The 25,459-nt window shown below is 39.6% G+C and overlaps 1 protein-coding gene across 1 annotated transcript; it reads left to right on the top strand.

The window, feature by feature from the left end:
• Window positions 1–8,962: 8,962 nt before the first annotated feature.
• CPO (carboxypeptidase O) lies at window positions 8,963–22,731 on the top strand. Its single transcript, XM_074872258.1, has 11 exons — window positions 8,963–9,042; window positions 12,283–12,358; window positions 12,768–12,892; window positions 15,334–15,448; window positions 16,466–16,567; window positions 17,355–17,459; window positions 18,085–18,195; window positions 19,357–19,447; window positions 20,034–20,236; window positions 21,177–21,261; window positions 22,463–22,731. Exons 1-11 carry the CDS (start codon window positions 8,963–8,965, stop codon window positions 22,729–22,731), a joined length of 1,362 nt encoding a protein of 453 aa, XP_074728359.1.
• Window positions 22,732–25,459: the final 2,728 nt, after the last annotated feature.

Raw genomic sequence — 25,459 nt, 5'->3', positions numbered from 1 at the left:
AGTAAAACATTGTGAGAAGGATTTACAAATGTAAGTTATTTAGCAAACTTCACTGGCCCAAGGATGATGTTAAGTATTGCAGGATGTGTGAACAGATCTAAAATGAGAGCAAGAAACAGGAAGGCAGAAGATGTGGGCTGCAAGGGTGAAGAAGGCTCTTGTGTGAACAGAAAATAAACTAGTACCATCTGAAGAAAAATGAAACAAAGTTTGTGAAGTAATGCAGAATGAGAACAGTGAGTGCTTGGAAAAAACATTGTTTCCATAAGCAGCTGGATTTGCAGACCCTGATGACCTGTAGCTCTCTCCTGCTTTGATTTGCTTATGTCTAAAACCACTTTTGCGCACTAACTCCAGCCTTCCCAGGGTATGAAATATTCCAGCCACTCATTCACAAGAAACATCCATGAACTCTCTTTGAAACTTCTACCTTGTTCTCAAATTGGCCAAGATGTTCAAAAGTGACTGGGAAAGAGGGACTAAAAGTGCATTGTAAGAATTTGATTTTTGTTAAGAAATCAGAATCTAAATAAATGGGAGCTTGGAAATAGAGTATGAAAGGCTGTTTCTCAGGTATTGCAACTGTTTCTGCATAGGTTGAATAATGCTTTGTATGGAGAGACCTAGAGATGTGGCTCTGATCAATTGCTGAAGTGAATACTAAGACTTCTCTCTAGTGCTTTATTTTTTCACGGGCTGTTGCAGTAGGTATTATTTTATATTGCCATTTGTTAATGTTAAGCTATTCTCTTTGCTCAAATCCCAGAGCACATAAGCTTGCATGAATGAGGTTCCAGTTTCAATACCTCTTTACTGACACTAGAATATCTGAATTAAAAAAGAATTACAGGTGTTTTGTAGATCTCAATAAAGGTGGAGCATTCTCTCCTAGGCGAAATGTGCTGAAATTAGTTATTACAGAACAAAAGCAGAACCATGGTTATCTGTTGTTCTCTGCATGCATACCTTTAAAGCAATTATGCTACTTAAGCATAGGTTTGACTGAACATGTAATCCTGTGGTTTTATTCTTTTCTAGTAACCATAATGGTTTTAGTAGTTCTGTATTGTTCTTCTCTTTTAAGTGATGCAAATATAATGGAAATACAAACTGCATTTAAGATCTGTCCTTCTAGTTGTAGCAGGTTTTTCCCTTTTTTCATTATTTCTGGACAACCACAGTATGAAGTCAAAGTATGAATGTGGGGGCAACTATAAACAGCCACCCAGGAACAAGAAAAAGGAGAATCTGTCTTTGGGTCTGCAGCAAAGGTCCTTGTGTCCACAGATAACCAGTGAGCTCTTTGTTTCATCTTGTTCCCTCTCTCCGAAAATGCTCCTATGCTTTACTCCAGTAACATTGTTGCCATGGCACCCATCAAAACCCAGATATGCTCTTGCTTTATGTAGCAAGATGCAAATTTTTATAAACAGGAGAATTTCTTTTCACTGCTATAGGTGAGGGGCTCTATCCATGCCTCCAGACAGAGGCAATTTACTGAACACTCTGGCATTCCTGAGTATGTGCCATAGTTTACTCTTATCAGTGTAATCCACAAAGGGCACTTGCTAAATTTTCTGTATTTGCCTGTTTGATTTTCATGGTACAGATTCTGCTGCACATAAGCTGTCATCTGTACTCGACCACCCTTTAGAAAGGTGGGGAAGTGTGTGGGGAGTGTGGAAAACGGGGGAGTGGCTCATCAACTGGTTTAAATTAAAAGTCAGGGCACTACAGCAATATACACCAGCTGAGGCTGTGGCTCTACAACTTCAAAGAAGAAAACTTTAACTGTTATGTGAGCCCTGTTTTCTCCTTCTGCAGTAGGGAACAGCTGGTGAATCTGACTCTTGGCTGCACAGAGGCTGGTGTAAATGGTGAGAATTGTCACTGAACTCCTGATGTGTACTGACACAGATGAGACAACATTCAGGAAATATACAGTGGCTTGTGGAGGGGATTATGTATTTGTATGTTAAGATGTTATTGCACATGATAGCTAGGGAGAGAGGAGAGACCAAGCATGGAGCCCGTTATCTGAAATGTTAGTCACATAATAAAAGACTTTTTAATCTTTTTAAATACACATACTGAAGACCAATACTGGGTTGTTACTTGCCCTTTGTGCTGGCTTAGCAGTTGGGATCAGCTTTAGCAGAACAACAGACAGTTCCTTGACATAGGGAATTCTCCAGAAAATACAAAGGCAACCTAAACTCCTTGTACACTGCAGTGTATGAGGCAAGAAGAGGGTAAAGACTGCTGATGCATTTGTCTCTGTTGTTTTAAAATATGCTTCATTTTGTCAATGAACGATTTGTCCCAGAGACACACCATCTTCGAAATGAATCTTCAGTCTGGGTCACTTCTGTATAAATGTAAGGAAAATGATGGAGATCTGAAAAGTTAAGCATGCAAAAAAATACGTGTGTGCACCTGTGTTTAAAGATTTGCTCTGTATCAGTCTATGCTCAAGGAACAGTACAAAATGGTGAATGCTTCACTGATGTCAGCAAGACAACTTCCTTCTCAGTAGACAGTACTCCCCCCAAAAGGTAGTACTGAGGAATATGAAGGTTGGTTTGATTTCTGCTGATGCAGAATAAAAAGAGAATTTTACAAACTTTCCACTGCTGGTGGTATGTTTGATACTCACTTGCTGAATCTAATAACTCAGTATTTGAACGGGAAAAAAGAGAATGATAATGAAGGTACCAAAACTACTCTCTCTGAACAAAGGGTAAGATTATCTCACACTAAGGCATTAGACAGAGACATGGGGAATCTGAGTTTAGCTCCCTGCTTGCTACCACTTATCTGTCTGCCCATGGGCAAGTCACTCAGGAGGTCCCCGTGGAGCACCCATCTCAGCAGTGCCATGACTCAAAGGAATGCCCTGCTTGGTAGTAGAGGCACAGTCCCAGCTCAGCCAGGTGTCTGTGTCCCCTGTCTGTATAATGGGGATGTCCCCATGTCGAATTGCTTGGATTTGTAAGATCTCCCAGGCAGAGTTGGCTGATGTTTCAGATCCACTCCTTGTATGAAGAATAGTAACTGTTCAGCCATGAGAGTGGACAAAGTCTTGGCTAATTGTAAAAGAAACAGCTCCCTTTGCTGAAGAACCCCAAGACTTGTGACCAATCCAAGCCATGTCAATAGCCTTACTGCAAACCCACCCAGCCCTGTCACAACAAGCATTTCAAAGTTACATTACCCAGCCCCTTCCCACGATACTCTGAGCAGCAACGGTATTTTACAAAATCAGACAAGCGTTTCTACTGCATGTCACACCCATACATACAGAGCACACTTCAAACCTGGCTTAGAAATTCTTTAAGGCTCATTTGCAAAAATACACTGGAAATTATACTGGGTATAAGTTATGTAAAAAGGATGTGTTTGGCCCAGTCAAGATCTGCTTTGAGATCTTTTGTCAGGTACTATTTGTTTCATTAATAATCACTGAGATTCCTCAGAGACATCACAACAATTTTTAACAGATCCTCACACTGGTTGAGGATTTTGAAGTATTATTCACCTTGCATGGACGTACATACATAACTGCATGCATACAAGCAATACTGTTATGCTCAGTGGTGCTGGTATTAAACAGAAAGATAAGTATGTGTATCGTTGTTGATAGAATGGAGGCCAAAGGTTAATATGAACATGTTTTATAGCTGCAAAAGCTAATTACTTAAGCTAAAGTGAATATAGTGTATATTGCTTGGGTCTAAGAAGTCATATGCAAGCATATTCACATCTAATCATAAAATATTTTAGTACTTGTAATAAAACTCATTAAAAATCATGTTGGTTATTCTAGAATACAGTGCAGTAATCTTGTATTTTAACCATTAAGCAATAATAGAGACTTATGTGCTGTCCTTTATGGTTCTGCTAGTAACAACAAAATAATACTAGTTTATTTACTTACAAAGCTAATTATTTTATTTAAAAATACAAGATAGTCTTTTAATGTGATGTGACATCTTCTTTAAAAAGGCCTAATTAAAACAAACAACATATTGTTTTGACAGCTAAAGGTTTACAAGAAATTTTGTTTCTTCACAAAATCAAGGGTTCTTGCCTAATTCTTGCCCACTCAGAACATCAATATAGGATCAAATACTTCTGAAAATCCTTTTCCCCCAGAGCAATACCTTTGAAATCATAAGTTCTAATCATGTCATCAGAAGGTATTCTTATGAGGGAAAGTTTTCAGGACCGGAGAAGTTGAGTGAGAAAATCTAACTGGTCTTTCTGACAGTGGATTCAAGCACATTAAAAACTGATCAAACTAACAAGAGCAATATTTTGCAGCCAGCTTGTATGTGGTGGACTTTGGGTTCAGCAATTTACCATTGCACCTGAAATCTATGACTAGTAATTTTTTTAAGTTAAATTGCACAATCCTTATGCAGACAAATTTCCCATAGGAATTGTGTTTACATAAGGACTGTAGGATTTTGTGCACAACTCTTCATAAAGGTGATCATCCTTAACTCCTAGAACTGAACCAGTAGTGTTTGTTACCTTTTAGTAACTGGTGTAAACATAATCTTGAAATCAGATTGTATGTTAAAGGATCAGCTCAAGGTTCCTTAGCAGTGACATTTTGCTGTCTAGCAGATGAAGGAATAATAACCACCCAGGCCACATGTTATTAAGGAAAGACAATTTGCTAACATTCTCCTTTCCTGGTTAAAGAAAATGGTGTCTGAAGAAGTTGGTCTGCCAGCCTAATTAAACCAGTACAGGTTTTGTCAGCCAGCTTCAGCCCGCTTCCATAAGTAACTGCTTACTGAATGGGCACTTGAAGCTCCTCTCTGGTAACAAAGCTGTCTAAAAACTGCATCATGGGACTTGTAGAGAAAAAGCAGGTGTTATTTACCACACGGACACAACATACTGATATTTCCAGTTTTAGCTTAAAATATGGGAGTATGCATGTGTATAAATGCTGTAAAAACTATGGAGAAATCTTTGAAAGTATCTGTAAATGTGTATCTCCTGAAATTACTAGATCATGCACCAATCATCAGATTAGTTCCACTAAGCTAAAGCTTAAGTATCCTATGTCACTTGATGATCTGCAGGACACTTAAGGTTGGCCTAATGGAACGAATCTTAAGGTTTGCTTTTGATGTCATTCTAATCTAGTGTATGTTGGCTGGAATTCTTCTGGTTTAAGTTTATTTTAAAATCCCAAATGTAAGGTTAATGGGGTGTTTTCAGTGTAATCTCAGAGAAAGGAAAACTCAGCAAGATGACTAGAAGAGAATTGTCGTAACTCAGCATAGCTTCCCGTATATTCCCACTTATGCTAGGGCTGTTGCTAGAGCTAATGAGGTTTGAGAACAGTTAGCACTGTCAAATCACAATGGAGTCCAGAGAATTTCAGAAAAACCTTTCTCTAACAAAGCTGTGAAAGCTGAAGACTTGGCATACTGAGAGGAACAATGATTCACGTTGCAGACCACACAACGTATTGTTGAATATTCCTATGCTACAGAACTAAGACCATATACTTAATATTGTAGAATGAATTGGAATATTTTGAGCATTGCTCAGAAAGACAGAAATATCTTTTAGTACACACAGAAAAAGACAATACTTATAGGATAAACTATCTCCTATGACAAGTCAATGGGAAACTGAACTGTCAATTCATTGTGTGCTTCCTCCAAGTAAAGCTACAGTGATAACCAGAGAACATTTCAGTAAAACGGCTGAATTATCCACCTACCTTCTTCAGTGGAGCAGAAGATGATGCTTTAAGGCACATTAGTCATCATACTACTGTATTGACTGTACTGAGTGATGATTTGGTCTTGGACACTGTGAGTTTTCTGCAGCAATGAGAGAAGGAGATTTACTGAAGGGTGATTTTCTCAGAATCAAGGTGATGATTTAAAAAAACGATGATCATGTTGAATTTCATCTAGTCCTAGTTTGGTTTTTAATTCAGATGGAGTCAGTGTGGAGTCAGTGTCAGTAGCTGTTGAACTGGGAAAGCTTAACATGATGAACTGTTGTTTGTGGAGACACACAAGTGTGTAAGCTTTTTGTCTTTTTAATAAGCTCTTTGTCCTTGAAAGTTACATGCAACTCAGTAGGAAATCTGGGTGCAGGCAGCTAACAGGATCAAACTCACCACTATATAATAGTTGTTTTAAACATGTGGTATGCTTCAGTACGGAATCTTTAAACAAAACAGTTCTAGCTTGTGGCTGTTGCTACACAGACTCTATGCAGATAAGTCACAAATAGCTGAGCATATGTGTGGTGCAAGGTTAAAACAATAACAAGCAGGTCGAATCATTCAAACACTGGAAATCACTTTGACTCCAGGCCAAAAGCTTAGCTTGAGATGATATCAGTATGGGATAAAAAGAGGATAAACTAACAGGCTTAGCAGCCAGCTTGTTGGAGTCAGCATATAGTATCCATACTTCCAGCAGGAGAGCAGATGGTCATATATTTAAGGAAGCACCAGACAGGGAGTCAGGAGATCTGAATTCTATTCCTGGCTCTGCAGCAGTGTTCCTATGTCACCTTGGGGAGTCACTTTTTCCCCCTTTTTTCTTAATCTTTTAAGTAGTGGAAATAATATTTGCTTGTCTCACAGGGCAGTTGAGAGGCTAAACTGATGCTGAAAAAATGCTCTGAAGCTCTAAGAGGAACGTATGTGAGAACTGCAAAGTAAACTTGCTTGGAAGAAAAGACACCACATGGTTTCATATGGCATGTTTGTGCCATATGTTTATGACCTTTCCTCTCCCCGGAATGTCCCATGCCTTTCTGCATACAGTTTTCAAGGAGAGAATAAATGGATTAAGCTGCCTTGCACATTTGCTAGAAAGATAAGCAGCTGCCAGTAAGAACCTGACCAAAGAACAGACTTTATTACTGAGAGAGACATTATTTATGCCCAAGAGGGCAATAGGCTTGTTGAAGTTAACTGTTTGTCCCAAGATATTTTTGCATTGGTGGCAGAATAATGTCGCTAATGGCTCTTATTCTGAATTCAGCAGTGCTGCTTGCAAGCTGAACGTTAAGGACATACTTAAGTATTGTCTTTTATGAACAAATCTTCTGCTGAAGTCCCAAAACAAGTCCATTTTTTAAAGCAGTGAGAAATGCCCATGATTATTTGCACAGGACTTTCATCTAAAGCACATCAAAATCAACTGGACTTCAAAGGAATTTGAATCAAAGACCTAGCAAGCAACTGTCATTTCTTCTGAATCCTATGCCCATTAAGTAAAATGACCCTATCTGTCTTCATAACTATTTGGCATCATAAAAATAATGTTTTCACCACAGAATAAACAACCTCTGCTTTCAATATGGAGGTGTAAGATTTGGGCTGGAGTTGAATTTTAGCACGTATCATGATTTGCTCCATTTGTCCATATCTTTTGCAAGAGAAAAAAAAAAAAAAAAAAAGATGAAGCCTTTTGGTTTTTTCCTCTATGCCTCGATTTTTCTTCTTCTTAGATTCTGAGTCCCTGTCAAGGGATTGAATCCCAGTTCAAAGCCAGCTCTGGTAAAAGGGCACAGACAACACTGCAGAAGACTTCAAAACATTAGTCCACCTCACAGCAGTAGTGGAGACAAAGGAAGCAAAAGCAAACATTATCTGAGCAGATGTCCTGAGTGTCAATCTGGAATATGGTCTTCCAGCATGAGTTTATTTTTCTGATTCCTCACAAATGGAGCTGCCTCTAATCCTGTAAACTGGACTTCCTTCAGCTCTTCTGGAAGTCACTGTGGGCTGGAGGGAAATATTCACCATTTTCAGGTTCAGGCTGTTGAGCAGGTTATAGCGTGTGGCAATAACATGGGAATGAGATGGTGTGATATATGGAGAAGAACATATTATTATCTTGCATGCAGACTGGTTTTGTGAGAGCAGATTTGAGTTAAGCTGTTCCTCTTTTATACTGGGACAGTTTTGCTGCCTGTTTCCTTGATGACAGCCTTGTTATGTAAGTAAGAGGACTTCATACTTTGCTGAGAAATATTTACACAGATACCATAATTACAGTTAATGTCCATTGCATGTGTACACAAACAAATCGACTTACAGGACTCTCTTCACCCAAAATCCATGCAGTTTGCTGCATCAAATCACCATGGGATAGCTTTAATTCAAGAGAGAAGCTGAGTGAAACAATTTCTTTCTGAAGAACTGTGTAACTGTAGTCTATTAAGGAAGGAATTCAACTGTTTACTCTTGATATATGAACTAAGCAAGAAATCAAATATTTCAGATAGTAACCAGACCACTGTTTTGAGTATATAACAAAAACGCTCTTTATGATGGTGTAAAGTTGATAGTCTGTGGTCAGAGTCTGATCTGTCCAACTGAAAGTGGTTTAGATGAGACTCTGATGTCCCCATCTTTCCCTTTTACAGGAGTATTGGTTGTTTCGTTCATGTCTTCTTTTTGGCTAGGCAAGAGACAGAACTGCAGTCAAGAGGTCAAAGAAGTGCTCCACAAAGACACAAACACAGGAAGGAAGAGAGCAAAGATAGAGCTTGTTTTACCACTTTTCTCTTGTTCTTCCCATCCCTACAATTTTTATAGCTAAACTTTAGTAGTTGCCACGGACCTTGCAGGTAACACTTTCTCTAATGACTACCAACTTTGTCACATAACATTTTCAAAGATTTGAAGGTGACATATAGAAAAATCTTCTTACTTCTTAGAAGAAGTGCATCAGTGACAATGTTGCTATTTGTATGTGTTTGTGTTTTGGGGTGTGGAAGAGAGCTTGGAGAATTAAGAAAAAGTAGAATTACTTAAAAGTGAAGTTAATGATTCAACAAGGGCAAGTTCCCTTCCAGGATAAGTCTGGTTATATATTATAATTGTACAAATAAAGTGTTCAGTCCAGATCTGTCGTCCTCCTCTCTAGTCCTGCACTGTCGGGGCTGGGTTCTTTGCACAAAGATGTGGCTTTTTCCTGGGATCATCTTTTCTCTGGGGATGCTAATTCCTGGAAAACTCAGCTTGAAATTGCAGTATCACAGGTGAGTGTGAACTGGGTACCATGAAGAATTGCGCATGCAGTGAAATTCCCAGGAACTGTGTAAGAATAATAATAACAATTATGAACTGAAAACCTGGAGATAGGGTTACCAAGACGTAAGCTTTGTAAGATTTGGGAAGAAAACATAAAGATGGTAAAGGAAGAAAGAGTGAACAAAATCCAAGTCAACAAAGATATGGCTGCAACTGTAGGAGACACAGAATTCCCCTCAAATGCACCTCAGGATGCTCTGCTTCTATTAGCTGAAATTCATTTGGCTTAGTGTCTTTCATAATGAACTTTGAAATCAGATGCTGTAGGACTAAAATGCCTTTTCTGAGTATAAAGTGGGGGGGAGGGGGATGGCAGAGCAAAACTATATCCATTAATAAAAGACAGCTGAGGTTATGTGAAAAAGATGGTGTCTCAAAAGCAGCTCAGATACTGAACCGCTGTTGGAAATCTGTAACAATAACAAAAAAAGCTAATGGAGTTGGTCCAGACAATCTTCAACACAAGGTGTTCAGAGAATGAAATGATCACATTTTTTATTACTGATTAATGTTTTTGAAAAGTATGAAATGTCTAGGTTTGCTGTACACTCCATTCTCAGTTCTGCTGTGTGAGAAAATGAGTGATATAAAATTCTACTGTTTGCATATCTAAACTATTTTGTTTCATTTACCCTCAACTTCACAAGGTCACTCTGCCTTTACAGCAGTTTGGATTTGCAGTAGGGGCACAAATATAGTGTGGAGGACAGCTATCCACATCTCACTTTATACATGTAATTTTCTAAAGTAAACAGATAAAGTAGCCCAGTGCTGAATGCCTCTAAACTAATTATATCCCCAGAATATAGTTTTAAAAAGCAGAGAAACCCAAGCAATACCTACCTCAGGTAAGTTCCTTCATAGTATATCTGTTCAACAACTCTCCTGGCATACAGAGTCACTACTTCTCTCTTTAAAATGTGTTATTTCCCTTGGATAATATTTAGTCTTTAGATTTGTATCAGGGATGCAGTCAGAGCCTGTCTGTTCCACTGAACCGAATTCAACAGACCCTTGGTAATGTAGTGTTGCTTTTTGTTTCTAATTGCTGTCTAATTGTCTGAACCAGTTGAGTACTTGCATGGGATTTAAAAACACACTTAATCAAATGGTCAGTGTGACTTTGGGTGGGCAGCACCTGCACAAAGATGAAATGACTAATAAAGCCGATTTTCGTTATCATTTGCTCTGTTCAACAACTTAAATGAAATATCAGATCTATGAGCATCCAAGGAAACGCAGCCTGTGCTGAGAACGGTCCTTTAATTTGGTAAGAAAGCTTAACTATAGCATTTAAAAAACTGTTGTTCTCACATGGTCACATGGGCTGACTTTGCACTTCTCCACTGAGAATCCTAGTCCATAATCATAAATGAGTGTGTGCTTTCTAATCTTAGTTTACTATTAAAAATGATTTGTCTCCACACTGGCTATTGTAAAAGGTTTATCAGTAAATAAGAGCTGGCCATCTGGCAGCAATCTGACTGTCTGGCATTTCTTTCATTTGGTGTAATTAAGACATAATGTCAATGAGGATAGAAAGATATTACAGGATATTGTTTCCCTTCCTGATAGACAAAGAGCAAAGCAAGCCCAGGCATATAGAGAGAATAAACTCTGAACTGCAGCTGAGATGTTTATTCTCCTAGCAAAGATGTTTATCCTGCATCTACAAGGTTTATTACAAAGATATCATGGCTGTTGTACCAAATAGTTAGCAATGCAAATGTAATCATTTTGCCCCATAGATGAGGGTCCTATATGCTAACAGCATCTCCTGAACCAGTAGTAAACAGCCCATTTTAACTATCAAGTTCTACGTTTCTCTATCAGCAAAGGTGATATTTTCAAGAGATATAAAAAAACCCAAATCCTCCTATTTTTCAGTGGATAATGTGAATGAATAGTGAATACTATTTGCATGTATATTAAGTTGATAATTATACATTTGTGTATGGAAGCACAAATGATGGCAGTTGCAGTTCAGATGATGAGAGTATATTATATTGATGACCATAATTTTTTTTTAATAAAAAGCCATGCAAGGCTTTTGTAACAAGAATTTCTCTTACAAAAGCTTTAAAATGTAAAATGTTCTTTTTCTGTTCTGTAAAGGCTCCAAGGCCCATTGAAGTCACTGAAGGAGACCGTGAAGCAGTAGTTACTGGTTACTAACAAATACGAAAATTTCTTGGGTTCCCCATTCTATCACATCAGTAGTGGGTAACTGTTATCTCACCTTTGAGTAACGTAATGTAGTCATCAAAATCCACTCCTCATTATGAAATCCTTTCATTAGAGATGTCACACTTGCTATCAGTCTTGAAAAGCTGATCTGAACGGTCACTGAAAAAAAATTAGAGAAATAATTATAAAGGGTTTTTTAAGAGAACATACAGATTTGCTTTTTCTGCATTTCCAACTATTTTAATTTGCTCTTTGTAAACTTTCAATATTTTTTTCAGATTAAGCCTGTAGTAAATGACAGTTTCATGGGACCTCATGAAAATATATACTCAGACACTGAGTCTGTGTGTCTTTTCCAGAAATATAAAATGACAGATCCTGTACTAGAAATTTTTGCTCCCTGTGAATTGAGTAAGAATATGCAGTTCTGGAGACCACACTATTCACTATTTGTGGAATAAATTTGCTGTTCTCATGACAAGTAGTTTGTGAACATCTCAAGCTCTTAACAATGTTCAATTATCATGGCTGTTTAATGTTTCTGAATGCTGAAGGAGATCAGCAAAGCAACAAGTCTATCTGGAATAATTGATTAATTCCCAAACAGGAGAAAAAAAGAAGTGACATCTTGTCAAATAGATAGTTTATTATATATTATCAATTATTTTGTTTTGGCCCTGGTCCTGCAAAGGCAGAAACACACACCAGGGTTCATGCAAGCATTTGGCTTCAGTGAAGCTGGTATGGTGAATAAAGAATTGCCACTGACAAGGAAGCAGGGTTAACCTAACACTCTAGCAACAGAAAACTCACCTCACCTAGTCCTATTTGTAGCTAAAACATTCCAGGAATTCATCACTCAGACATGGTTTTGTTGGAACAGCACTCAGTTACATGCTCTGTCTTCATTCTACATAATAAAATATCTCCTTTTGACTTAGGAAATCATGGACACTTTAACAGACATTAAAACTGATCTTGTTTCTCTCCTGAATTTCCAGAGATCAGGTTTTGCACATTGTGCCAGAAACATTTCAGCAAGTCCAGCATCTTCAGCATCTTTGCAACACTTTACTGGTGAGTAAGAAGAACCATGTGTGCCCAAAATGAGAGTGGGGTCTTGGGCAAAACAGATTTCCATGTAACTTCAGGCAGGAATGAAATTTGAAAAAGGCTTATCTAACTTTTTTTTTCCTTAGTGTAGGGTGGAATTGCCCTTCCACTACCTGAAGAAATTTATGGGAAGATGTTAGTTTCATTGCATGGCTCCGTGAAGGTGCTGCTCCTTATCAGTGGTGCCCGAGTCAATGGAAACAATAAGCCTGTGCTACATGCTCTATGAACAGATGGCTGGAGAATAGTTAAGGGGAGAATTTGAAGGAAAACTTCTTCCATTTATTGATATGCAGCTACTCTATCTTAAATTTATTTTCTCATTCTGAAAACAGAGCTTGATTTGTGCATTTCTTTCTTCTCCTCTGCACAGCTGGATTTGTGGAAGCCCCTGCTACCTGAAGACATCTGGGCTGGAGAAGACCTGCACATAAGGGTCCCAGCCCCTCTGGTGCAGGAGGTGAAAGACAGCTTAGATCAGTATACGATCTCTTACAGGTACAACCTCTAATTTCCTCCTGGGAAAGGCTGGCTCTAACAATCTTCCTTGCTATCACAAAATTACCTAGCCCTTCCCAATGAACTGATGATAGGATCCAACCTTTGTTCCAAGTGCCTCCAACTTACCTTGACCTGCCCAATGCACAGATATATACCTTTCAGTTTTGAAAGCACATTCCTCTATGCCCTGTTTATTCACCTTCCAACTAGCCTGGACTGTGAATTTGGAGCTGGGATTTGAGACAGCCCAATCTGTTTTCTTTCCTGATGTTGCCTTCTCAGTGGCAGAGGATGGTGCTCAGATGTATGGCTCAGTTTTTTAGCCTAAAGTCAGGAAGTCAAACTTGGTAAAACCACTACTTAGAGGAGCATGCTTTGCTCTTGGAAAGCATGGATACTTGAACACAGGATCCTCCCTGTTTTGGAGAACCCCAAGGTTTAATCAATGTCACAGCAGAGAAGCAGTCTCTGTAGCTCTCCTTTTCCCTTCCCCATCTTTTGTTGCTGTTCTGGTTTGGAGAAGAGCCCTTTCAAAGTGAATATTTAGCGAGTTTCTTCAAAGCTGCAGTTTCCTATTCCTATCATCCCACCCCCACCCCCCAGGCTGGTGAGGATTTCCTGGCACCGTCCAGCCAAACAGAGATATCCCAGCCTGTGACAAAGGTCTCTGCAGCAGGTCCCTACTGCGCACACAACTGGGAGCCATGCACTGCAAATGGCCCATGATGCTTTATCACACAAACCCAGCCACACATCTTCACTAACTGCCAAGCTTCTACTTCCATCCAGAAGATCTAATCCTGATACAGAGGGTGTTTATAAAGCCAAATGGGATTAAATAAGAGCTATTCCTCACACAGTTTGGAACTGAGTTTTTCAGATAACCAGTAGCTAGCCATATTTCATATAAACAATCCTGTAGTCATTCAGGGCTGGTGACAAATGGCCTATGGACATACACTGACATTTACCAATCAAAGAGAAGTTAAAGGAGGATTGGTGCCACTTCAAAGCTGTTTAGAGTTAAAGCTGATCTTGACATTCTGCACATTACCTGACAAATTCTTTTTAGTAAGTGTGATGCCCTGACAACCAGAGATGGAGAGAGATGAGGTGGGAGCCAGTACAAATGATCTAGCATCAGATTTAGGTGTTCAGGACTTAGACACCATTCCAGAAGATATTTAACCTCTTACTTATATCAAGGCTCTTCATTTTCTAATGGTTTCAACTGATACTAGTGGAAATTTAAAGACTAAGCTGAAGTTAGCAGTTTAATATGTATAGGGTCCTAAAGAAAGAGGTGGGTAATTTAACAGTCAAGCCAAAATTTTGGCTTTGTATTGCCAAGGGGTTGAGATGAGCATGGCAACGTTAGAGTTAAAGATTCTATAACAGATTCAAAGCAGGAACCACCTTTTACAAGGCATTTGACATGCAAGGAAGGTAACATGACAGTTAGGTATATAATGATAGAGACATAAATGACAAATTATAATCAGGACATCAATATTCTGACTGTGTCAGACTCTGGGATTTCAATTCTCCAGAGCTCTGATAAGGCATTTTGCATGTGTGGTTTCAGTTCATGGGAATTTGCACTGCCTGAATTTTAGTTTGAAGTTCAGATGTGAATAAACATCAAAGCTCAGAGTGAAAGTCAGCTGTAACTACTCTTAAAAGTTTCTTATGTGCAGTTTCCAGAAATGCGGAGCAGTGCTACTGTCAGCAGAATAGCCTATTAGCACTTACAGTGTTTGAAATCAACAATGTTTAAGCTGCCTTTGCAATTGTCTTACCACAAGCCTTTACAACGAGCACAGCTTTGTAACAATGTTACAAGGGGCTGATTGCAGTGTGAAAGCACAGTGTATAATCCAAAGTCCCCTGAAGCCAAGGAAAAGGTTTTATTGACTCCCTTGATCATGGAATCACGCCTGTGCTATACCCATTTCTGAACTAAATTGTGGCTAAAAAGCAAGAAGAGCTTTTTGAAGGGAAGAGGGGGTTTGTTCTGATTTTTGCAAATCGCAATGAATACTTCCGTGAAGTCTGCGAATTGAAAATGTGTCTATAAAATACAATGAAACACTAATCTTAAATTTTTCACTTTTCCCTCCTTTTCCATAAAGGTGGTATTTTAGAGTTTTACCCAGAAGTAGAAGTGGTGAAGAAAGACATTGAACATTTTTTTGGTAAAAAATTGTCAATATTAAAAAAAAAAAAATCTGGTAAAATTATTACTTTATTGTTAAAACCCAGTGAAAATCTCAGTACTTTGAACTTTCTCTTACATGAAAGTAACCATTATGCTGATGGTGATGAATTTACCAGGCAGTCCGCAACAGAAGAGGCTAAATCCTTTCATTTGTTGATGTAAGCAATGTACCCAGCATGATAGTTCTGCAGTAATTTCTCCCGCTTTCCCCTCGCCTCAGAGTCCTAATACCTGACGTGCAGGAACTTGTGGATCAGAGCATGCCAAGGGAGAGGAGCAGCCACAGGCAGGTCTCAGAAGGTTACGTTTACACCCAATATCATCGAATGGAAGAGGTAAAGAACGCACGTCTGCTTGCTTTCATTGTTGCTGCTGTTTTGTAAATGCCACAGCAAGTCACTCTGTGCTTGCAGAAAGCTCAGCTGAAGGCAGTGGAGCTCTTTCTGGCTTTCTTCTTTGCAGAATCCATCCTTACTCTTTGATTAGAATCTTGGCCTGGTTGAACTGAACATGAATTTAACATTGATTTTGATTAAATCCTCAATTCCACCCTGACCAAAACCTAAATGCTCTGCATGGAGCAGCCATATTGTTTTGGAAATAATATTCTGGGGTTCAGTTGCTTGGTTTGCTAACTTTCTGCCCTTTTATGCTTTACCATTATCTCTAGTAATGATTAATTTAAGCCCCAGTATGTTTGATGCTGAGCCAAATTGAAGTGCAATGACTACTGTGGTCTCTGGAATCACAGTGAGGAAGAAGAGGTGAACACAGGGAGACCTGTAGAAAGAAGTAATTTAAGGACAGGTTTTTGACACTTCAGGGGAGAATATTGTCATGAGGGTAGGTAATGAAGATTTCCTGGTGCTATGTTTCACAGAGCAGTGGGTAAGCCTGGACAAAGGCAGAGCATGGTGGTATTCTTCCTCCTAGACATATAATAAGAGTGAGAGAACAGAGTCAATCCTCATGTATATTCTGTTTGAGCTACCCATTGGGGATGACTGCTGCTGAACTCAGATGTGGAAAATCAGTACTGATAGGGAAGAGACTATAGTACTGCTTTGAAAATTTGATAGTGTGGCTCCATGTCTGGTGAAATCAACAGAAGGATGCCCAATAGGATGGTCACATTGAATGACATCCAGAATAGAGTATCAGTGTTGTATATGACCATGCCTTTGCTCAGAGGCAATTGAAAGTCCTTCCATGAGTGTTAAGTGATATCACAGATTGAAATAAACTCTGCAGCTGCTTGTCTAAGCAAAAGAAAATACTTTAATCTGGAAATGGAGTCAGGAAAGAGAAGGAAACTCCCACTTTGGACCAAGAATTCTCTGTGACTATTTCAGATTTATCAATGGATGACTCAAATCCAGAAAAGCAACAGTGAGCTGGTGACTCAGCACTACCTGGGAAAGACAACTGAGAATCGAACTATGTATTATCTGCGGGTAAGGGAGGAACTTTCTTAAAATGAATAAGAGGTATCTTCACAAAAAAGTACACAGAAGACAGCATTCAGATTTTTCCTAAGACAGTGCTCATCTCAATTCACTGAAATAACAGGAGATGGTTTTATTCCTCTACAGTACAGTAGGATTTGGCAGGATTTGCCAACTTTCGTGTATACTATCACCATAATCTTGCTATTGCTATTATGCGGTGAAAACAACAAATTTAACTGAAGTCTTGTTTAGAAATACAAATCAAGCTGAAACTAGCCTGGCAATAGCTCTGTGTGAGGATAAACAGTTCTGTTTTGTTGGTTTTATTACTTTTTACAGCATATAGCCTTTCTGCTAGGAGTATTCCATGACATTTTTTATTGGACTCTCTAGTAAAAACCATAGTCTTAATAATTGAGTTAGTTATGGTCTAATCTGTTCCCATCACAGAGTAAAATTAGATTCCCTGCCTTTTTGTGCTTCCCTTTCAAAACAAAAACCAAACAAACAAAAAAAAAGGAATCTCAAAGTGAACAACCAGTCCTGTGAATGACTAATATAAATGAAAAGGAAACTGTTTTATTGACACTCCTGCTCAACAGACACTTGCCCTGCAATACTACAGAGATGGGGTTTATTAGGAAGGAGAGTTTGTCATAATGATATCTGTAATAATAATAATCTCAGATGGCTCAATGGCATATCAAAGCACATCCTTTTCTTTCTGTATTATTCTAGGCTATTTTATTGTAATGTAACAGTTTTCCAAATGATCATTTTTACACTCTCTCAGATCAGTCAACCATCAGATAAAATCAAAAAGATCATTTGGATGGACTGTGGGATTCATGCCAGAGAATGGATCTCTCCAGCATTCTGCCAGTGGTTTGTGAAAGAAGTGAGTCCTCACTTTTCCAACTGGATAATAAAAAACCCATATCACTTTGGATACTTCAGTTCTCTTCTCTGTTGTGGTATCAAGAATTATGCTTTTCCTGTTAAAATATGATTTTCAAAATTAGTACATAGTATAGATACCTGTGGAGACCTAAGTCCAAATCACAGTTTGAGATGAGATATAGGACAGCATTTGTTAGCGCATTGTTTCTCCACCTGAACTGATTCCAAAGCCACTGAACTTGATAGCAATCTCGATTTCCAACAGTGGCTTTTGAATCAAGCTTCTCTGCATCACAAAGCCACAGTCCTCCTGGAATAAAGCAACCCTAACATATGGTATAGCAATATTCCCCATGTACTGAAAGCTCCTGGTGCACAGGTACACTATCAGGCAGCTTTCATACCTGCAAGACTGTATCCCTATGAAGTACACTATAACTGGATACACTGTCACTTTGTTAATGGCAAAAGGTAGATATCTCAACATATCTGGAGATAAAGTAGATCTTGGGTACCATGGTGGCATCCAGAGTGAGTCATTCCCTGATTATAGTTCTAAACTAGCTCTTTCCAGTGATTACCACTAGATTCTCTGCTCAGTCCTCTGTATTTTTTCTTTTCAGATTCTTCAAAATTACAGATCTGACCCAAAGATCAGAAGATTTCTGCAGAATTTGGACCTCTACATCTTGCCAGTACTCAATATTGATGGCTACATTTATTCCTGGGAAAAAGTAAGTAGTGAAAATCCAGGAACTAGACTGAAAGTTAGATGTGCCCAGCATGTTTTGTTAATTTTAGATACAATCATAGCAATTATATTTAAACAGAGAACAGTGACAGAATCATTACTCACACAAATCCTCCCATGGCAAAGAGGTTTTGTTTCTTCTGGTAAATCAGCAGTCACTTGAGATTACAGGGCTAAAAATTCCTAGCAAATGTCATAAGCCTTGGGAAGAGAGAAGGACAAAGCCACAGGATCAATTGCTTTTGGGTTTCTGGGGATGGACTTACTTCCCTGCTAACAGGTCAAGGCTTGCTTGACAGAGTTAAGCATGTCTGGAGGAGTCAGTCACTCTTCACGAGAGATCTCAACTAGTAGATAGGTCTCCACACATTTGCAGCATGGAATGGGAGGAGAATTGGTCAAATATTGGGCTATTTGGTTTTGAAATAAGTGGATCCTCCCAAATAATCATCCTTTTCTGATATGGAAAATCTTGGTCTTCAGCAACTCTCAACATGCTTCCACGCTCCTGAGTCCAGCTGAAACGGCTTTTAATGCAGGACCTCAGCATGGCCCAACAGGCTCAGCCTACCGCCATGTGGATCCTGCTGTCTCCCAGCCTGCTCCCTGGCAGGTCTGGGGCATACCACACATTGGATGCACAGGTAATTCAGCCAGAAAGCTCATACAGGCAGTGCCATGAGGTCTGCAGAGGACCAAGCATAACAGTGAGTATAGCAGAGAACCAAGGAGCAGCAAGATTAGCTAACAAAAAAGCATTCGTCTTCTTGAATCTGAAACAATCATAAGTTCAGCTATTGTCTCTTGGACATAGAGGTATCCTCACAATGCCAAGTCTTTCTTAAAGAGTGCAACACTGCATGAAAGCAGTTGAGTACTACAGAAAAAGAATACTTTTTTTTTCTTTAAAGCTCAGGAGGCTCATTTCAAGGTGCATGCAGGCTTGTGGAAGATGACAGCCTTGCTGTAGTAGATAAAATGTTCTGTCACTAAGCTTCATCACCCTTGCACATGGACTTGCACTCTTATAATGCAAGAGTTACTCAGAATGCAGAGGTCTAAAATAAAGGAGTCTTTACACTGTATTATCACTAGGCCCTATGGATCACTGAGTTGTTATGTAACTGAAATTACTTTTGTTTAGGATCGTTTGTGGAGGAAAAACCGTTCTCCACATATGAATGGCACCTGCTACGGGACAGATCTGAACCGAAACTTCAATTCCTCCTGGGGCAGTAAGTTCCAAATATTTCAGATCAGCAACACAAATGTAAAGCAAGAGTAATAACTAGTCTCTGAAATAAGATGAAGTCCTATAAAGAAAGGAATACTCATCCTGTTGTCATCAAGACATTTGTAAAAATAAAAACCCAGTTTGAAAAAATATTAAGTCATTGACTTTCAACTGGCATTACTTTTGTGAGCAGAAAATTGCTGTTTATATAAACTATACTTCTAATTCACTGCAGGAGCAAGCATCAGCTCTAGGCAGCAATGTTAGGAGTTAGTCACTTAACAGCCAGTATTTGTGTTTGCCATGAATTTCAAGGAGTCTCCAAAGCTTCCCTTGCAGGTGGTACACTGTGGTGGCACCTGAGTGTTTTTGTTGCAGTCAGACTGTAAATGTGTGTTAAATATTTCAGTCTTGGAGCAAATTTTAGTTGCTACCAACAGAGTAAAATCTTAAAGTCCCACTGAGCTGCCTAGTCTCCCTGTCCACATAAACACACACCTTAACACTCTAAGGAAAATTTCCCTGTTCCCTCTGAACTGGCATTTATATGTCTCTCCTTCAATTAATTTTTTTGTATTCCTCTCCAGGTATTGGTGTTTCTTATAACTGCAGCAGTGAAATCTTCTGTGGATCTGGACCAGAATCAGAGCCTGAGACAAGAGCTGTGGCTCAGTTTATCAAAAAGAAGAAGAGTGACATTTTGTGCTATTTAACAATTCACTCCTATGGACAGTACATCCTCACTCCGTATGGTTTCACAACTAGACCTCCAAGTAACAATGAAGAACTGGTAGGACAAAACATTCATCTTCTACACTTGTACAGAACAAGTACAGGCAGTAGCATGTGGCACAACTCTACTTACCCTCTTGCCTTTCCTTCAGAGGAGCTGGGCTTATTCAGGGGCTTGGATGCAGAGTTACTGCTGCTCCATGCAGTATCAGCAAGGTTTATTTGCCTCAGAACTAATCATAATCCTTCATCTTAAATCAGGGAAATTGAACTATCACAGATAGGGTTAGTGCAATGCAAAGTAAGTGGAGAAGAGCACCAAGTTCTTGCTGCATACAAGAATGCATCTGCACTTTAGGATGCCAGCACATTATACACACATGGTTTCCATAACTGTGTCCAGAAAGGGTATTCCAAATGTGCTCACTAGGAGAGTGGGAGCAAAGTAGGCACCTACTTGGTTACTTCTCCCCTCAGTTTCTGAGTGTTATAATTTGAGTTCATTAACATGTGTATTTATAAACTTTCCAGTAGCTGAAGTCAAGAGCATGAGGGACTTGAGTTCAACTTCATAGGAGTCATTGGAGAAGTCAGTTAGTTTGCCTATGGCTTGGTTTCTTGAGATGGTGGGATACAGGGTCTATGGCAATATAACAAGCGTAAGAGATCAATCACTGCTGTAGTCAGTATCAGTATGCTATACAGCATAGATGCTAATTCTTCAAAATACAGTCCTCCAGATTTACAACAGGGCAGATATCTTCTTTACCTTATAGCAGAGTAATTTTTAAAATTTTAACATAATTTGCATTTAAAAAATCAAGAACAATTTGCCCAAATGTTTGTAATGGGTTTCTCTAAAGTCCTGAACTAATAATATCAAAACTCAAAGCTGATCATATGTAAAAGCTGAAATAGACAAAAATTTTGGTCCACTTAAAATAACTGCCAAATGTACTGGCACTGATGACAATATTATTCCTGTTCTGAACATACAGATGCATGTTGCGGAGATGGCAGCTGCTGCCCTGATGGGAAAGTATGGGACCAGCTATAAAGTAGGACCAACCTCTTTAATTTTATGTAAGTTTCTTTATGTTTCCCTTTGATTGCTCTGTTTTTCAAAGAGTGTCATTCTTGTGTCACAGGCATCAGTAAGTATTGTTTTGCTGCATTTCCTCTTTGAGTAATATTTAATGGCCTGGCTCGGTGGAACATCTAAGCAGCAGTCATTTGAATATAAGATAACACTGTATGTTATAAAGCTGACTGCAGGAAGGAAGGAAGCATTGATCAGAAGCTAGTTTCTACATGAATTCCTCGCAGATATAGCACAGGGGACAGAAGGAGATTGGTGATAGATCATTCTGACCCTGCTGAAGTCAGCAGCAAGGCTCCTATTTGTCTTCACTGGAGTCAAGTAAAAATTAAAATCCCAATCAGGTCTATAGTTACTTCATCAGACATTATCACACAGCAGCTGCTTGCAGTTCTGTGTGAAATATGTTGGTTTCAGCCTTCTTCCTCACAGACTGGATAGACACATCATGAACACACCATCATGGATGATAGTAAATAGCAGCCTTTACATAGAGGACTAGAGGGCCCTAGAGACCACCTGGTAAACCCAATCTTTTCCCAGTAACCACTAAGTCATGCTAGTCACTCAGAACCGTACATAGTTGGCTCCAGTACTCATGCGGTTTTGCATATTCACAGCGTCTGTCTGTGCCAGTCCCTGAGTCACATGAGTCACCTACTGCATGAGTAATGCCGTGTAAGTATAAGGTAACTTGTTCATACCTAGGACTGCATTTTGTTTGTACTTATACTGAATAAATAAGAAAAAAGATCCATGAGGCAGATGAACAGTGATACAGGGAGTAGCCAGACATTTTTCAGATTTGACCAAAATTATGCTTAAAACCAAATATAAAGAGAAATTCCAGGCAGCGTGAATGTAGGAAATGAAGTACCAGAATGGACAAATGGGTAATCCATCTTGTAGTCCACACTAATCACAGTAAAATGTTAAAAACACAGAATCCCTGGAACTCATCTCCTGTTATTGTACAATACCATCTTACGGAGGATTGTTTCGCATGGGAAACTTCATGGAAGACTTTTAGTATAATTAAGAATTGCAGCATCTAGAAACTCTTCTCTCCATGCCACAGTGATATATGGTTACTGCTTAGTTCAGGGATTCTTGCATTAACTATAGCAAGAAGTATTTTCAAAGAACAGTGTTTAATATACATCCCCTCTATTTTTAAATTCACAGACAGTAACTCAGGCTCCTCACGGGACTGGGCTCACATGATTGGCATACCTTTCTCCTACACATTTGAACTGCGAGACAAGGGTACTCATGGATTTGTTCTACCCCCTGACCAGATCCAACCCACATGTGAGGAGACTATGCTGGCTGTGACAACTATTATAGACTATGTTGATCAGAAGTACTTCCCAGGTGGGGCTGTGATGCTGACTGCCAGCAGCCTGGGCCTGAGCCTTTGCCTGAGTGTTGTACTTACATGGACTGTTTCTTAAAAATGGCTAAGAGAACCCAGCAAGAGACTCCCATGCAAAGTGCAATGTCCTGTTGAAAAGACAAAATTACATGAGCAGAGAAACTAAATGTCAAGTATTCAGTAAAGGCTCATCCCACAAAATACAAAGCATCCACTTGTGGCTTTGATAGCTGTGCTTTAGGGAAGGAGGAAAGGATGAAGAGCTGTGACAATTTCCCAAGCTTCATTTGGTGGCTCTGCAAGAAGCCAGTTTGAGTACACATGGGGAAAGAACACTATTACTCCCTGGTTCTTGAGAATGTTTTCATGAGCTTACCTGGGCCTATGCAGTCCTTGTCAGTCACAGTCCTGCACTGTCACAATTCTCTCCACTGACTCTTGGGTCTTGCTGGCATTATCAGGATACCTGTGAGACTTAAATGTCTGCAATTCCCACTACAGAAAATTGGACAGCTTCCTTGACATGCACCATCCTTCCCTAAACTGCCACACTGGGATTTACCAGACAATACAGGGCCTCAAAAGCTGGTGAAAGGTCATAATCAGGCAACTAACAGCCACCTGAAACAAGCTGAAGAATTGAGCTGATGCAAGCGTGTGGGGACAGACAAGAGGTGTGGCCCTGTCACTTAGATGCAGTCAGATTAGTGAAGACAGAAACTGCCCAAATCCTTCAAAAATACAAATAGAAAAGGGAAAAGGAAGATAAGGAGCTATTCCTACAGAGCAGACCAAAGAGTGATTTCTTTGCATCCTCAGCTTCCAAAACTGTGTGACTGGTGGCGACAAATATTCTCCTTAAATCACACTCCTAAGGGATTTTATTACAGATGGTATGTAAAGAAAGTCTATTCACAGAGGGGTGCCTTTCTTATGAACCACCTTACTCCTTTGAGGCTGACTCTGCAGGAAGACTGGGGCCTAGTTGCATGGCTCTCCATCACCTGGGAGAGCCTGTAGCCTGCAGGGATCTGCCTGGGATCCTCTGCAAAGCTGGAAGCTCAGTGGAGTGCCAGAGGAAAGGAAACGTTTCGACCCATTGAGCAGGGACCCTCTGCCTGAGCCACTCAAAAGGAAACACCAAGGAAAGAGCTTCTCTGTTGTTACAGTCAACACCAGAGGGTGCAGGACATTCACTGAAATAGAGAAGACCTATTTTAAACTGTACTGTATCTGCTTTTGAATCCAGGAGTCCCACATCCCAGAAATATGTCCACTAGTCTTGGCTATTACAGATGATAAATGTTTTTTTCTGGATAGAAAATGAAAAGTCCAGGGGAAAAAAAAATATTTTGTATGAAATGACTGATTTTCTTAGTAAATTTCAAGATTCCACTTGAAAATTGAAAGTGTTCTAACCAGACATTTTTCAACAAAATATTTTCAACTTTGGGGAAGAGAAAGTGGTTTGTTTTTTTTTCCCTCCTGACTGCTTGAAGGCTAGTGATGGCAAATGCAGATCAAGAGCTTCTGCCAAATAAAAGACATTAAGAGGACCGAAATATTACTGTTCTCAAGTTATAAAGTACAGCAAGACTCAGTGACCTACGATATCAGAGGGTCTGTGGACCCTGCAGAACCTGGAAAATGCTTTTGTCCAATTCTCTTCCAGTGTTGCCAAGAGGAGGATGTATATCACTTGACCATGACACTGTTAAAAAAAAAAAAAACCCAAACAAACAAAATCACCAAAACCCCTTGCAGTCATTTTTCCAAAGCACATCTTATTGTCATTTTGTCTGTACGGATAGGTGACAAATCTTAGCTCCTGTTCATTGTCCACAGATTATTACCAATTGGTGTAGATAATCTGTCTAACTCCTGCAGGTTCCCCAGAGCATAGTCCTTCCAGACCAACCACTCATTTACAGTAAGACCCGTCTGTTGCTGGGCTCTGTAGCAGAAGGTGTCACTAATTAGCACTTCTCCCCACAGGAGCATCACTCCCCAAACTTATGTTTAGTTTAGGATGTGATTTGTAAGTCATTATATTTGTATTTGTATGTTGTGTCTTTGGAAATGTAAGAAACAAGACAAGTCCATCTGGCCCATGACTGCGAGCTGTTTTTAAGCAAGTGGGGTCTGACCACTAGTGTTTTGTAGCCATTTGCTGGCAAACGGCAGTAAAACTCCCCAGTGCCACCAGCAGCAGATGGCAGTGCCCTCTGGGGACCACTGCCCACACGCTCACCTTGCCAAAGCCAACCCAAGCTTGGGCTGCCACTAAGTACTTTCCAAAACTAACCCATGACTACACTGGTACAAAAATGCTGTGGGCCAGGGCCTCTTTATTGGATTCAGAGACATTGCACAGCCTGTATGCCTAGAGCCAGAGAGGAAGGGAGCTGGTTTTGCTGATCTTGAGTATATTTTGATAAAATTATTTACCACTACAAGAAACAACAAGGTGTGTCCCAAAGTTAATTAGCGGGTTTCTGTTGACTGGCTCAGTCCCTCATTAGCTCCTCTTGTTGTAATAACCACCATCAGGCAGGAGAAGATGACCCTGCCCATGGCACCTAGGCAGGGGAATGAGGGAAGATTTTACCTCCAGCATTCCCAGCATTCAAGAATCATAGAAGCGGAGAGGAACACTTCACCAGAAAAAAATGAGATATTTGGCAATAAACATTATCTAGAAGAACGTTTGCTGCTGTCAGCACACTGATCATGCCTGGGCTTACAGCTCCTTGGATCTGTCAGCGATGACTCACCGACTTTGCACAGTGAAACCACAAATGAAGGTT

Source organism: Strix uralensis, chromosome 6 (assembly GCF_047716275.1).
Source record: "Strix uralensis isolate ZFMK-TIS-50842 chromosome 6, bStrUra1, whole genome shotgun sequence".
In the NCBI taxonomy this organism is placed as follows: domain Eukaryota; kingdom Metazoa; phylum Chordata; class Aves; order Strigiformes; family Strigidae; genus Strix; species Strix uralensis.
Note: the sequence above shows the minus strand (reverse complement) of the source record. Positions and strands in the feature narration are given on the sequence as shown.